The following is a 16,245-nucleotide window of genomic DNA, read 5'->3' as shown; positions in this document are numbered from 1 at the left end:
AGGAAACCCTAGCTTTGTGTTTCTCAGCATCTGTATCTTAATGTAAATATGCTACAAAGAAGCTACCCCTAAAATCTTAGGCGTGGCGTGTCCTTTGCAGGACAAGGATGTTGCATGCTCAATACTCATTGACATGCCAGTAAAGCTGGAGCAACTTGGGAAGAACATGCGCTTCTCAGTGTTGCTCAGAATCAGAAAAAAATGGTATGTCTTCATCTATGCAGCAGTTCCTTTACATGTCTTAGAGCCAAATCATGTTACAATCTTCCTGCCACCCCAGCAGGATCATCTGTTACCTGATTGCAGCATCACTTGTGCCTGTCAGAGGGCCCTGAGGTCAGTAATGGGCTTTGATGACCTTTACAAGCTTCACCTGAGATCTCCACCTATGCCCTCTGCCCACAGGCTTAGGGGGTCCATTTAAGCTCTGGCCTGGGACTTCAATCTTGGTTATGTTGGAGATGTGTCTGCCTCTAGTGCTGTCACAGGGTGTCCCAGTGCCCAGCCATGCACCTCATTGATCTGGTCTTCAACCTGTGGGCTGACTTGTTGTTATGAGCCTTCCTGGTGATTTCTGGGCCCTGTCTCTCTGTGGTAACCACCACTGGACCTGATCCTGACTTGCACTCCTAGCTTGGCCCCAGACCTGCACATCACTGTGATTTTGCCTGATGACCTGGACTCCTGGTGGAACCTGGCTGCCCTGCTTGCCTCTCTCAGGTACTATGAGGCCAGACCCTGGCTGGTGAGGTGTCTGTCCTGCTGGCTGTGTTACTCTGACTCCGTATCCCTTAGGGAGCAGCTAGGCCTTGCTGCTTCATGACATCCTAGTACAAAGAGCTGAAAACCAGAGCCTGTGAAGTTGCATAGCACCTGAAGTTCTTGTTGAACTTTCTGGAGAAGAAGCAGGACATTTGACCTTAATGGTTGCTTTATGAGTCCAGAAATGAGGCCACTCATAAAAGTTTATATGTGGATTGGGAAAGCCAACCTGTTGGCTTCTGTTCTGGAATGTCTGGATGATAAAGAACTTGGTTAAACTTTCACAACCCATGGGGCATTTACAGCAATGGCCAGTCAGAAATCACCCTGCTTACTTCCCACTGAGCTGATCTAAACTGGGACCTATCAGGAAGAATAATACATGAAACAACTATCTTGCTTTTACAGTTGCTGTTTAGAGAATAGTGCCAGCAAAGGTTCTGGGCCTGGATATCATCAGGGAGAAGAGAACAAGTGGGAGGCAAGCAACATCTCCACTGGGAAAGGGCAGAACTAAGAATGAGACTGTTGTAGTTTAGCTAGTCCCTTCCTCTCCTCATGCTTCCCTTCCCCTCAGGAAACAGGGAGACTGCGAATCTTAGTGCTTGAGTGTCTCAAGATCCTTAAATTGGAAGTCCTGATGATGGTGTTAGAAAGGGGGAATGAATGCCATTCCTTCTGAAGAGGCACTGATGTTTCAACAAACACCAATTAACCAAGAGGCTAGTATTCTTGAGGTCTCAAGAGAATCGTGCAACAAAGATATTTACGACTGCTTGATTGGAGCAGGATTTTATGGGTTCTTTTGACTACATTTTCTTGACATTGAGAGGTCTGAATCTTGATTAAGTGACAGCAGGATCACATTTTGCTATATAAATGCTAGTGAATACCAAAAAAAGAGACCCTGCTAGTGACTAGAGCTTAAACGCAAGAATGAAATGTTAGATCCAGCTGGCAGATCTAAAAGGAAGACTCTGCATCTGATACTTATATTGCACTGCGCTGAACTGAATCAGTAACTCAGCAAATTCAGAGCAGGTTTTTTAAAACAACCTGTCAGGCTTAGGACTATAAGTGCAATGGATTATTTTTTTTTAAGACACCAGTGAACTCTGGACCTGGTTTTTCAGAGGTGCTGAGCACGTGCAGCTTAAGCTTAAGTGGAAGTTACGACCAGGACGAACACTAAATACAAACGCACAATGTCTAATATTCAGAATGCAATGTGTCAGTTATAGGTAAAATCAAGCCTACTTAAAGGTCAGAATAATGTTTTATATGGTGATTTAATGAAATGTAAGGAATAATGACCTTGTATTGCCTTTCCACAAAAGCATGATGAACAGCCTATTTGAATTTGCTCCTTGAGTGCCTTTCTCAGGTTATTCAGTTTACGACTCAGTAATGAATATGCAAAATTCTTCCTGATGCACATGGCAATTGCCCTTTCATAAAACAGTCAGGCTCTATCTAAGCAATTTTGAGCGCCCTAGCTCTCCTATTGAGAGATCGTTTCAGAATCTCTTATATTTAAAGTCTTCTAATTTCAGGACTACATTTTTATGGCTAATTCACAGCTATTTATTCCTCTTCCAGCATTTCCTCGAAGCTCCTTCCTGCTTTGACATTTATCCTGCAGTGAGACAGCAATCAGATGTCACCTTTGTTCAGTTAAGCTAAACAAGCCCCAGTCTTAGTCCTCTTCCGTAAGATCAGCTCTCTATTGTCTGTGCAACCAAGGCGCCCTTCCAACCCTTCCTATAACATCCAAGTTCATGTTTCATTAATGTTTGCATCATCAAAATTCAGGCTTCTGCTAATGTGTAACATCAATGGGATAGAGGCTCAGTCTAAGTGAATTTATTTGAAAATCCAACCAGATTTTTCTTGCTTGTATTTTTAGGGCAAATAAAAATATTTGCCCATCAATTTCATTATAAAACAAATAATATATTGATCAAAGACTGGGTGATCCTTGCCAGACTGGAAGCAAAACACTACTACTCTGTAGTTCTCACAGGCAGACAAAATGCCAAATGTGGCAAAGTTTTCCTCTTGATTTTGTTGTTGCAAGGGGTGCAGGTGATTTTATTCTCACTTTAGAAATTTCTTAGATCTAGAACCCACTGGGATGGCTGCTTGATGCTGGGATTGACTTTGAAAATCCCTGCATATTTTGTCACGGTGTGGATATAGCTGGGATTTTTGTGTTTATTAATAATATGCCCTTGAAAATGGCTGCTTATCTAACTGGAGAAGAATAAGGTGATATTTGAAGATGGAAGTTGCATTTGCTCATCTGGTACATAGGTTTTTCTCCTTGTTCTCTGTGTGGAATGGCAAATCTAATTTGTAGGGTTTTATTGGTCTGATTCTCAGCTGGTGTGAATCAGTATAGCTTCACTGATCTGAAAGGGCCTCACCCATATGCCTGTTCAGTAGCCAGTATGCCAACAAAACCCTCTCTTAGTATGGGGCATTTTTAGATTTAGAGATGTAGTTCTTTCTGTCTGCTCTAAGGGATGTGAGACCAGCATGCTCAAATGAAGGGGCTGGAGAGCTCTAGCTGTAAGAGCCAGACCATAATCATGTTGAATGAGGAGGTTTATTACTGAGCTAAGGGCTTTATAGACCTTTTCAGGACTTCTTACCAGGATGGATGGTGATGATACCTAGACTGGATGGCTCTAGGTGCCTTTGTTCTAGATACCTGTTTCCTGTCCTACAGCCTACCCCTTCGCTTCCTCCAGAAAATCCTTGCTTCCATAACTCTTTGAACTGCCAACTGCAGGTGTCACAAACATGGAGTATCCCTGCTATACTCAGCCCTCTCCAAAACTGGGCTTCCCTGCTTGTTTTGTAGACTGTTATCAGGCTTGGAAGCAAACTTGATCCCTTTCTATCCTTTCCACAGCCATTAAAAATCAGCCTAAAGAAGATGTGAAATTCCATATGATTTGTGAATCTCTTCAACTAAAAGTCATTTGGGTAGTGTCACCATTTGTCAGGGAACTTACAAGATCTTTTAGCATCTTTGCATGAAATTGGCTTTTTAAAGATCACAGAATCTGTATTCTCATTATGGTTTTAATCAAATGGAACATGGAATAGAGAGACGTGACTTAACAGACTGTTACTAAAGATAGTGATTTATTTATGGTTTCTTTCATCCAAAAGGACATACTGTACTTTGCAAACCATGGGTAATGTCTTTGAAGGCAATAGGGAGAATAAGCCACGTAGTATCACTGTAGAATTTAATTGAGTGCTTAATAATCACTTTAGCTAATTTGGAAGTGGTACATGTAGCATCAATAAAATAATGTAAACCACTACTCTCTGCAATACATTAGGATGCTAAATGTAGTGAATCTTTAATAAAACTTAGCCCAAGAACATCTTCATCTGGGAGTATGTCACAACTCGGGGCCAAGATCCCTTTTTTGAATGGAAAGTACAGTAGGGTCTTCAGTGTTTCTAGGAGTTCAGGGTCTCAGTCTAAGAATTTCTGAACAATCTTTTCTTGGTAGTTCAGTGCCCCCTAGCATTGTGAGAGGGAATTCGTCCATGTCTGATATTGATAGGATTGAGCACTACTTAACAAATCTCCGAGGTCTCTCCAGGCAGGTTTGGGGGAGGGTGGGAAGGGTTACGTGTGTACATTGAATCTACAAGGAAAGATGCAGGTGGAAACACTTCAATAGGAAAGCAGGAATGGAGCTCCCCTGGTGTGAGCTTGGCCTTTTCAATTATATCATCCTTGTGATAGCTTAGGCAGGCTTCCAGCTGAGTCTGATTAAAGTTCAGGTCCACTCATTTACCTCCATGTCTCTTACCTCGATTTTTGTCTCTCTTGGGTTTTTTTTTGGCAGCTGGCTTTGCGCAATGCCTTGCGTTATTTCCCACCTGACATACAAAAGAAGCTGGCGTTGGAATTTGCTGAAGAACTCAGGCTGTACGGCCATATCTATATGTACAGATTCTTTCCAGATATTGAGATGAGGTAAGGACTGGATGGTTCATGTTGTGTTTGGCTGCCATTTGCTTACCAGCTTTCACCTGTGAAACTGACCTTTAAATAGTGGCATTGCTGTGTCCTAATTGACCTCTTGTAGAAGTCATGTCATAACATATTAACAAAGTGCATCATCTGAAAAAATTGGATGTTCTGTATATCATTTCGATAGCAGTGGTTTCATTTCCAGTGAGGGATACTGCATGCTTTGGGATGCTCTTCTGTAAAGCTGTGTAACAGTGATCCTTCATCCTCCAGTTTTCATCCTGTTCTCTGTCCTCATGAGAGTCCCATGGGAGACTGTGCACCCTCTGGATAGGCTGTGGCAGGGCCAGGACAGTCTCGCTGCTGGAAAGCTCAGCACCACTCAACACAGGGAAAGGATTGTGCGAGGTTGTGTGCTTGGTAATGCCAGCTTTACCATACACAGCGATCCCAAATGCTCTGCCCCATGACAAGTCTTAGTTTCTAGAGGCCAGTCATTACTCAGAGACCTCTGATTGCAACCTGGACAGAAAACTATAGTCCTGACTAACTAATAGTCCTGAGCTGCTGCAAGTCAAGTCTCAACTGAACCAAGAGGTAAGATAAGATGAGTGGGTGGCTTGAGACCTGCTGTGGGTGGCTGGTTGTTTCCCAGTCTCACAGAGAAGGCTTTCTGGGCTTAAAAGAAAGATGGGATATTTTTCCATCATTGGAACCTGTATCTGACCCTGGTTTGTAATATGCTGTGCCTGTTGATCTCGGAGCATCACTTCATTCTAGGGCTGATGGGGCTAATGTTTGTGAAGCAGAACAGTTTTAGAGAGGGCTGCCAGGGGCTAGCTGCTTTTTTTAGACTGATTGATTCCTTTTTGCATCCAGCAGGGGCCTGGTTAATGTCTATACAGAAATCTGAATAAAGCAAGCAACTAGAAAGCACTCTGATTTCCACAGGCATCCATATTTCTGTGCTGTCCATAATAGTCTGGGGTCAGCCTTTGCAGAATTCAGCTAAGTGGAGGACAACTGGAAGACTGTCTGAACCATATTGCATAGCTGGTCTTCAGAGGACCCCAGTCCTGAACTACAGATGAGGGCACCTTCCAAGTAGGCTTGGATGAGATGGTCCACCAGCTTCTCTCTGTCACTGGCATCAGTGACTCTTTAATAGCTTAGAATATTTTTTCTTTGTGACCCTTTCACTGATCAATCATTCTAATAGATTGTTACAGTCTCAGATTAAGAAAATGCCTTTTGTTCTCTGTAGTCTGGTAGTGTTTGATTTTTGTTCTGTATGTCCCAGGGAGCACGCTCTAACTTGGTTTTGTTCCATTTAACAGCCATGTTCCCATACCAGCACACTCAGCTGATACCTGAACTTTGGGTTTCTTATGTTCTGAGCAATATTATGTGGAAATAACTCCTCTTGGTGAATTGGTATTATTCCACAGAAATCCTGTTATTTTATCTCATCAAGCTTAGAAAAGTGGAAAAGACTAATAAAAAAAGTATTGTGAAAAAACTCAAATGCTTTCCCTCCTGGTTTGGCAATGACAAGAAGGCATTTGTTTTAGAATCCTGATGTAAAAAGCGAGGATAAAGTGCATATGATCATGGGAGGAGCTCAGTCGCTAAATCTGTAGAATATACATTCCAGATCTTAGCTCATGAGCTGATCAGCGGATGTCCAATTTTTTTTGTAGTTGGCACTCTTTAGCCTAACCTTTTCAGTGTAGCCATCTTCCCTGTACAAGGCAAGTGTTCAGCCACTGAAGATCTATGGTCCAGTCAAAGGAAGATCATTTAGCAACCATGTCAAATGATCCTATCTACCTTCAGGAACATCCAGCATCTGTAATGGTGGCGTTGCTTACAGAAAGGGAAAGAGTGAAACTCTTGATCAATGGTTGTACTTCCATTTGGTATCATACCTTAGAGGCCTCAGCACAATTGTACTCAGACCTGTGCAAACACAGCAAAGGAACTGTCCCTGCCCTGAAGAGCTACAGTATAAATCTAGGACTAGAAGTTTTAGAGCAATTTGATGTAACAGACAGCTGGTGGAGGAGAAAAGTTAGATGATGGCAGCAGTTGGCATTGAAGCACATTAGTGCTAGGAAACTTGACTCAGAACACCTTTGTAAGGGTTTCCCATACCTCACCTCTCAACTTTCTGGATGAAAAGCATCTTATTCAGTAAAAAAGCCCATATTTCTCCAAATTAGTTCAGTTTTTGAGAGCTGCTTTGGGACTGAAATTCAAGCTGGGTGTTTTTTCTTAGATAGGATCTTAAATAACAAGGGCTGATGAGCCTGAAGGCAGCTTCCACTGATGCTGTTTTCCTTGGTTTTGCAAGACGTAGCTGCTTGGCCTGGCAACTGCGTTTCAGAGGCCAGTTCCAGCAACCCAAAAATAATCCAGTTAAAAAGCAATGAGAGCTCTTGGCCACCGTATTTATAACCAGTTGTGATTAACTGATTCAGCAAATAAGCTGAATACAATTTTTTTCTTCGCTTAGTTCTGATAACAGTTAAAACCTGATTTGCCTCTTAAAGTATATATGTCATTTCAGACCTGCACTTTCTCCTTTTTTTTTTTTTCCTTCCCTCCTGAACAAAAGCCTGCAACTCAAACAAATGTGTTGGCATGCAGGGATGTTTCTGTGGGGTAAGCTGTTGTGGTTGCCCTTGTGAGTCAGTGTCTCTCCAAAATTTCTGTGACTACCGTTTCAGAGCATATCCCATAGGAGACTACCCTTGCAAGACCAAATCAGCTGCTGCCATTATGTTGATGATCATGAATAATCTGGACCCCTCAGTGGCTCAGGTAAGGTACAGTGAAAATAAAGAAGCTGGATTCATGGGGCAGCAGCAAATGTGCACGTTCCTTCCTGTATATGCTCTCACATAAAAACTGAAGAATTTAGGTATATAGGTGAAATGAATCTTTGTGCAGATGATCCTCCCTTCATGGATTGAATAGGATTTTAGTTGTTCATAGGCCTTTTGGTGGTTCTGTGCTCCAAGGTAATGCCAGTCCCTGTACCTGTAGAGCTGGCTGCTGTGTGTCGGCTAAGCAGGGCAATTTCAGTAGCACCAAGGCAGCCTCCTTATGGAGTGCTGTGCTAGAATGTCCGTTTCTGTGAGGTTAAGCCTGCAAGGGACTAAAGGCGATGCTATACTTGTGGTTATGTTTTGATTCCTGGGGTTTGGAGTCTTTTGTGTTAAGCTCTGTAGTTCGCTGCTGTGGGCAGTTGTTAATCCTGCACAGTGGGTCCTGGTCCTAACTCAGACCTCTGAGGCCTCCTGCAACACCAACAAGGCTTGCTCCAGCTCCCACTATATGCAGGAGCTTGGTCGCTGTCTGTGAGAGAGGCAGAGCTCAGCTGTTAGTACGTTGCTTCTATAACATATGTTGAAAAATTAGTGCTGATGCTTTCTGTATCTTTGAAAACTCCTGCCTCAAGGACTGACTTACTAGATGATTACAGGACCAAAGTCCATCCTCACAAACACTACCCAGTGTAAGGCATCTTTTTGCAAATGGCAGTAGAGAAGCCATGCAGCTATGCCCTGCTGGTTGTAGACTCTTCCAGCTGTAAATGCCAGTAGCAACCCAACTGGGAGCTCACTCAGTCCCTGTTTAAGGGAGTTTAGTGGGATGTCTGTTACAGAAACTGCAATCCAGGAATCACTTTGCAGCAGTCTGCATCCAAAATACCATTGTAACAATAACAAACATCTCACTTTGAGAAAGAATTTAAATTTTTTTCTTAAATTATCACTTTTATAATGGTATTTTCTGATTTCAAGAATCTAGAGTGTTGATGCAATAAGCTATAGAAAAGATTTATTACTGAGATTAAAAAAAATAGCGTGGAGGTACAGTGAAATGTTTCAGAAAAGTGCTTGCCTTATTGTTAAATTGTCTTTTTCAGTTTCCTCAGGAGCTTGTCACTTATGGAGGAAATGGGCAGGTCTTCAGCAACTGGGCGCAGGTAGGACATCGCTGCTTTTGCAGCTTGTTGCACGAAACCCGTTTCACCCTCCCCCACGCACATTCTGCTTAGGCAGTTTGTGATCATTCTTGGCAGTCGTTGTCTCAAAATGCTCCAAAACATCCTGTCTGGAGAGAGGAATGCTCAGTATGAACTACATAGATGGGGAGAGCTTTATTTAGTAAGAGGAGCACAGACAGCCCAACAGAAATACTAAATATAATACCATAAACATACCAAGCTGTGTGTGATGATGTAAGGACCAGTTCTTTGCCTTTCTCTGATGCATTTGTATGTGCTTGTATATTTTGCACGGATAATTTTCGAGCCAAAATGAATTCTAGGAAACAAAAAAGTGTATCGTTTGCTTGCTTGTTTCCGGTACTTTTGCAACATTTTTCACACGTGGTGGGAAAAAAAAGGCTTCGATTTAAGAAAGTGCAATCCTGAGTCTTTTTCCAAGCAAATCAGATTAGCTGTAAATATTTACATGCTAGCTGGCCAGATCACAGTGCACTTTACTGTCAGGCCTAGCAACATTATCCCTGATCTTCTGAGAATAATGGCAAGTGGGTAAAAGCCTGTCTAACATGGGAGCTGGGATGTCTAAGGTGTGGTTGTATAATCTCTGTTCTCCTTCTCTAGCCAAAAATGGCAATAAATACACTTGCTTTAATCCAAGTATTGCAAAATGCATGTGGGAAACATTTTCAGGAGATCTTTGGCATCAGCAATGTATTTAGACTTAGGTTTTGTAGGAGCTCAATTTATTCTCTCAAGAAAAAAAAAATGCTGTGGGTCTGAATGCTCTACAGGTGTGTGGTGGCAGGAGGAACATTTAATGAACAACCGTGCTGAGTGTCTGTTGATAGGCACAAATGTGGTTATTGTGAATGCCAAAACCACATCTTCCCTGCAGCCTCGGGTATGCCCCAAGGCCACAGAGTGGGGACAGGTGGAGAAGTGGCACTGGGTTTTGCAGCGCGGAACAGAACCGGCGCAGGTAGAAAGCTACATCCCCCTGAAGGGCAGCATCACTCCCACAGGCTGGGAAGATCTTGATTTTTGATTCTGTAACTTACCTAAGCAAAAGCTGACTTAAGGAGCCAGCTTCTGTCATAAAGGATCACATATGCATCTCACTGGCTTTATCTGAATCCGGCCTCTTGCTTACTAAAAAATCCTAGCAAAACTAACCTGTAAATGAAGTTCCTAGTTAGGGGAGGGGAATGGATTCCTCACTGTAGCATGGGACTGAGTGACCTGGGTTTTCTTTCCAGTTTGACTGTGATTTTTTTTCATTTGTGGCTAAAAGAAAACTTATGCTTCAGTTTCCTAATCTGGTTAATGGGAGTTAAATGGAAGTCTTAGGCAGCTTTTGAGGCAAAACTGTTCTGACCTTTTAAAAGAAAGGTACCATGGCAATGCACACCATTTCCTTATTCTGTGTCTCAATTAGTAAATGCCAGTTAACTAATGCCTGGTAACTACATGAGTTTTACAGCATTTCTGATGTGAGCAGTGCCCACAGCCTATATAGTAGCCTTTATTGGACTGACATCCCTTAGGCAGATGCTGGGCTGCAAGGTGAAGTAGAAGTGGTGCCAAAGTCAGAAATACTCTCTTTTCTCTTGTTCTCATCCAAGCCAGTGCTATGACCTGCAGTTGTTTCACAGCAGAAAAACAAAACCTTTTTGTTTTTGCTTACTTAGAGTAGCAATCACGTGGATGATTCAGTTATGACAGAACATTTTGTTCTGTTTGTGGCTTTGAAAACAACATGCGTTTTTGGAAATCTATCATTGCAAAATTCCTAGTGAAAAGGTTCAGTTTGGTTTATATCACCCACGCAGACCTGTGCTTTCTTCTGAATAATTTTAAAAGAAAGCCACGTCCAGAGCTAACTTTACAAGCCTGCAGACAACAGACCTGTTCTTTCAGCTAGGAAAGGCTTTTGCTTCCTCCTTACTAGTTGTGCCTTTCAGCGCAAGAAGATCTATCTTATAGCAGCTAGTTTTATTACAGTGTTTTCCCAGCCTGCTAAAGAGTTGAGAGTTCAGCTAGTTACCTGTTCTCTCATAGGACCAGAATTTCATTATTCAACATTTTCATGAAACAAAAACAAAATGTAAAAGGCAAGACAGTAGCTCCAGTAACTCTTTCCTGTTCAACTTAATTTGCAGCTTGGGAAATTAGCTGGGTTAGAAGGGACTGGCTTCAAATCTGTACCATTTTTAATTCAGATCAAAGACACAACCACAGAGGTTAAGTGCCCACAACAACTGGTTTTGTTTATTTGTCACTGATACTGCTGTCTCTTTGATCAGCAGTTCCATTTTTTTCTCAAAACTGTGTCTCTGGTTTCAAGCTATTGTTGAATTCCAATATTGCAGAGGAAAGCTCCTCTCAGGCCTAGTTGTCACATACTAAAAGTCCCGTGGAGTATAATGGGCTTTGTGATAGACAGTGATGGATGTGAGTCAGATCTATACGCAGCTTAGATGGCCAAAGCCTACTTTTTTGGCATACATCAAGAGTAACTATTGAGTTATGCAAAGTTGAGATGTGTTTATTTGTATACTCCTAGGTGCCTCAAAGACTTTCTTCACTGCCCATAATGAAAACCGATTTTTTTTTCTTTGAGAAAGAAGAAAAAATATTTCATTTTTAAGTGCACATTGTAATATCCATTTGTTGAAAAGGTGACAAACACTAGAAGATGCTGAATTATCCATTTCAGGTTAGGATCAACAATATGCACGGGTATTTTAATCACTTTTATAGGGAAAATTTTGCAGTCTGGCTTTGGAAAGATTGCCAGAAAAGTGCCAGATCCAAATGGTTAATCTCAAGATAAAATTAGAATGGCTTTAAAATGAAGGGTTTCTGGGGTTTGTACTGGAGAAATTACTCTGGAACTTATTCAGACTTTTGCTAGTTGGTGATTTATGTTTCCTGCTGAGTGATATCTCTTAATGGACTTTATTAAAAGCAAGAATGTGTTGAGAGCTCTGGCTGTTATTCCATCTGTGAATACACCTCATTATCTCTATAGCTGCCTTCATATTCAAAGTTTAGCAGCTTCACAAAGAAACATAAACATAAGATGCAAACAGATTCCTTCACTTTCCTTGCTTTTCATTTCAGTTCTGGTTGGTAATGCACTATTTGTCAGAGATGACTGAAGAGCAAACACTAGTAATGTACAGTGGACATCCTCTGGGACTCTTTCCCAGCCATCAGTATGCTCCTCGATTAATCATTACTAATGGCATGGTAGGTATTAGCATCTTGTCGTCTTTTTTCCTCCTCTTCTGTTTAGTCTTTAAGTGTTTGCTGAATTAAAATGTTATTTATACTACCTAAATTTACAACAGCACACAGGAGAATCTGGAGTCCAAATTCTGCAGCATTTATTCCATACAATTGCTCTCACCTCAAGCGTGCTGATCTGCAGTGATGGAGGGAACAATCCTCTCCTTATTAGACGACTTCTGTTCTGACTGAGCCTGAGCTGTACATGTTCTTGACCAAAACATTTCATCTAGGCTCAGTTTGGAAGATTTAAAAGCCCTCAATAGGCAAACAGATGATTATTAATCAGATGCTCAGATACGTGGACTGTGTTGCTTGGAAGGCAAGCTGGACAAGTGAACGTACTGGTTCATTGCCAGTCTTTTGAGCCATTCAATATCTGTCCCCCTGCAGGCTACTTTTATGGCTAGAGGACTGCTTTCCTTAAAACTTGCATGACAGTCACTCTGCCAGAAAGATCAGACATCTTTTTTTCTAATACTAGAATGCATGGAATAAAACACCTGAATTACTCCTGTTTTTCTATGTGTGTGACCATAGTTAGAGAAATGTAAGCTGCTAAAAAGATCTGCTGAAATCTCTAATTTGCTTATGTGGGTTTTCTTTTGATTGTTTTCTTAGGTTATTCCCAACTATTCCACCAGAGATGAATACGAGAAGATGTTTGCTTTGGGAGTAACAATGTAAGAAGATACCTTGCTATTAAAATATATCAAATACTTAAATGTAACTCAGACATCAAGCAATGGCTGGTTAAAATTTCTAATGCAGATGGATTTCAACTGCGCTGCATAAAGTCCTGATGCTGCAAAGCTTTAATGCACACTCAAGTGGAATCACAGGAGTTTGAGTTATGTTCAGCCACATATATAAGGATGCAATTGAGGTCTGCTAGGAATTAGTATTAGGTTTATGTGTGGGACTTGGCTGAATTACAGCCTGAAGCCTTAATCGTAACCTACTTATAGCACTGGCTAGTTCCACTTTGCAGTGCTTGTTTTGCAGTCTACAGAAAACACAAGTTATGAAACATTCCCTCATACTAAGAGAAAGCTTTGAAATAGGAAGTTATCATTTTTAACTTTAATTTTTTTGAATGATTATTTACCTACTTTTTTTTTTACTGCTGGTCTAGTTGATGAGCACAGGATTATTATTCTGTCACAACCATGGAAAAAATAAAATAAAACCACTGGAGAGCTGGGTGTGTACAGATAAGAAAGCTGGAAGAAATGAAAGGGCATGAATAGAGAATATCCATTACCACTTTCTTGGGAATTTCATAGGAATGTGGACAACCATTTTGGGGTAACAACTTCAAAAGCAACTATGTGACTTGGAAGTGTGAGTGCCACTGAAAACCAAGGGCACAAAGATGCCAACAAGGTGAAAAGGAGTGTCCTTGTGTCCTAGTCACTGTGCTAAATGCCAAGAGAAGTTTACACCCAGTTTTTTGATCCATGCGTTTTTGAACTCAATTTAACAAGCTAAATGCTCCTCCGAAAACATGTTGCTGCATTGCTAATGAAGAAATTAAGTTGTGAATTTGATAATAGCAGATCTTTAACAACAAATCGAAGCACAGAGATTTTTTTGTTATACTGGAAACATACGTAGACATGTACAGAATTCATCCCAGCCTGAGTGACGTGGTATCACTGTGTTCGTTGCTATTGCTAGGTATGGTCAGATGACTGCAGGGAGCTACTGCTACATTGGGCCTCAGGGAATAGTCCATGGGACTGTGGTAAGAAACTGGGGAAAGGTCTATTTGTCGATACCTTTTGGAGGAGGGTATCTCCTGCAGTGGGTGGTGACTGGAGTGGATTGGATTGCTGTGAGAGGATGTTCTGGCTAACAAAGGAATTCTCATTGCCTGCTCCTTAAAAAAATAGTGTCCTTCCACTCAGATAGTCCATGGCATTTTATCCAGAACACAGACCTGAAGGAATCTACAATCAAGGTCTCAATCTGAGCTCATATCTAGCTACAATAAGTGAAGTATGAATGGATGAAATGTTAGATAAAAACATTTTCTTAGCTTGTTTTCTTAGCTGTTTTCCTTAGCTGTCTTTTGCAGCCACCCTGAATAAGTCTCTATACCCCAAGAGCAGCATGTTGGGAACCACTGATTATTCTATGCTATTTCATAGTGAGAGAAATAAACATAATCAGGACAGATGGTTTCATAACATCACTTCATAACATGTTTCCTTCTTAAAAGATTAAAACAGTTTCACAGTCCCAAGGACCCCTGAGTTTCAAACTCTGCAAAAGGGACAGATCTTTAAATTTCAGGGACTCTAGGAAAAATAGCTCCTGATAATTGCTATATTGTGTTGTGTGCAGCTCACAGTGCTCAATGCAGGCCGTCGCTATTTGAAGGCAGAAGACCTGTCCGGAAAGGTGTTTGTTACTTCTGGTCTTGGAGGGATGAGTGGGGCTCAAGCAAAGGCTGCAGTCATTGCTGGGTGTGTGGGGATCATTGCAGAGGTGAGAGCAGTGCTTCTTTCATTCTCTAGTCTCTTTCACATGCTGAATCTCCTGATCTCCCTCATTCTCCTGATCTGACATGTTCCTCAAGTAACCCTGACAAGCCAAACTCAAAAAAAAAAAAATACTCTTTTTCTAATATCTGTCTGTCCTTTGCATTGCTGAGCATTTTTCACTGCTATTCCACTCCCTATTTGTTCACTCACTGGATCAGACCGTAAGGATATGGACTGTAACTTCTTATGTTTGCTTCACAAATAATGCAGATTGATGCTGTCAGATGAGCCATTCTCAGTGCTTGAGCTACCCTCATTTCGTGTGCGAAAGGGTGTTAACTTCCACAGGCAATTCCCAGGGTAACCGCACCCTCTTACGCAAAAAAAAAAAAATCTGTGTTGAGAAGGTGTTAGTTACATTACAATTGATCTTTAATGCCACTGGCACCCTTATCAGGTGCAGTGGAAAGTACCTGTTAAAAATGTTGGTATGATTCACTCATCAAGGTTGGGACTAACCAAGTTGCTTGGTGTTGTGATTCTTGGAAGTCAATGGGACTTTAAGACTGGAAATTTTAAAGTTGGCTTCGGTATGAAGATGGTGAGGCTAATTACAAGCACTTATGAGAATCCCAGTTTGTAGACAATGAAGGTAAGTTCTGCTAAGGGAAAATGCTGATGAGGGAGAAGTTCTGTAGTACCATTTTCCCTGTTCCCTGAAGCTCAGCCACAGCATATATTCTTTGTAGAGTCTTTCATCCTGATGTAATGTTTCTCTGTTCCAAATATGTTAAAATAGCCCAGCTATTTCCTCCCATAAACAAAGAGGATCTAATAATGATCTGTGATTCAAAGACTGCTAATGTCCAAGCAATCGGAATAGTGTATGATAGGATCCACTGGATCCACAGATGTCCTTAAGTATCGTATATAATGCAGAACACCAACCTCATAATCCTGGTAAGTATGTATCGTTTTGAATGAAATACATTTTCATATAAAAGAGTAACATTAGGTTATCCTAATGCCTGCATTATGCAGTTATTATGCTTATCATAGGGTTCTGTTCTAAAACATCAGATGGAAGGCTGGACTACAAAAACACTGCAAAAATTTTTCAACAGAAAAAATATCTTTAATGATATTGACTATTGAGAAACAATAAACACTTCCATGCATTTCTTCCCTCATGAGTACCTTTGAGTTCAATACACCGGGGAAACATTCTTGGTGGAGCAGATATAGGACTGACCAAAATGCTTTGAGCTTTTTTGACTATCTGTAGGTGATGAGCTCTTGTTACTCTTCCAGAGGAAGAAAGATTTTGAGAACTAAACTCCAGTGGGAGTTTAGCCTTCTCAGCCAAAGTTGTTTACAGAGAGAATTAGCTGGCAGACCTCTGCTGTAGGCATGTCACTTGCTGCAAAGAAAAGGGTAAGAATATTGCAATCTGACCCATGGTAATTATAATTAAACTTCAAAACATAATAGATCAGACTGCCCATGTGGCATGCAGTAAATCTGACCTGCTCTGGCTAGCTTGCGTCTTGTTCACGGAAGGTTAGGGTTTCATCTGTTTTACAATGATGGCGCAGAAGTGTTTTTGTCAGTACATGAGTTTCGCATGTATTTGAGATCTTATCAGGTATTCCCTGCAGATGAAATAAATTTATTCAATTTAT

At 41.2% G+C, this 16,245-nt stretch overlaps 1 protein-coding gene across 6 annotated transcripts in view; it reads left to right on the top strand.

The window, feature by feature from the left end:
* UROC1 (urocanate hydratase 1) overlaps positions 1-16,245 on the top strand; it is a 65,213-nt gene that overhangs the window by 23,772 nt on the left and 25,196 nt on the right. For 5 of the 6 annotated variants that reach the window (XR_015701231.1, XM_087743211.1, XM_087743212.1 and 2 more), the window contains 7 exons: positions 4,638-4,768; positions 7,495-7,588; positions 8,700-8,759; positions 11,907-12,035; positions 12,696-12,757; positions 13,755-13,821; positions 14,424-14,567. Coding sequence is in view for 5 of the 6 variants with exons in the window: in XM_087743211.1 (XP_087599337.1) it covers positions 4,638-4,768; positions 7,495-7,588; positions 8,700-8,759; positions 11,907-12,035; positions 12,696-12,757; positions 13,755-13,821; positions 14,424-14,567 (687 nt within the window). In the remaining variant the exon portion in view is untranslated. Of the gene's footprint in view, positions 1-495; positions 721-4,637; positions 4,769-7,494; positions 7,589-8,699; positions 8,760-11,906; positions 12,036-12,695; positions 12,758-13,754; positions 13,822-14,423; positions 14,568-16,245 lie in introns of those variants that run through there. The other variant, XM_087743213.1, reaches the window with a different exon arrangement.

Source organism: Nipponia nippon, unplaced genomic scaffold (genome assembly GCF_047370975.1).
Source record: "Nipponia nippon isolate SJK-2023a ecotype South Korea unplaced genomic scaffold, ASM4737097v1 scaffold_9, whole genome shotgun sequence".
Classification (NCBI taxonomy): Eukaryota; Metazoa; Chordata; class Aves; order Pelecaniformes; family Threskiornithidae; genus Nipponia; species Nipponia nippon.
This window is presented reverse-complemented; position numbering and strand designations above follow the sequence as displayed.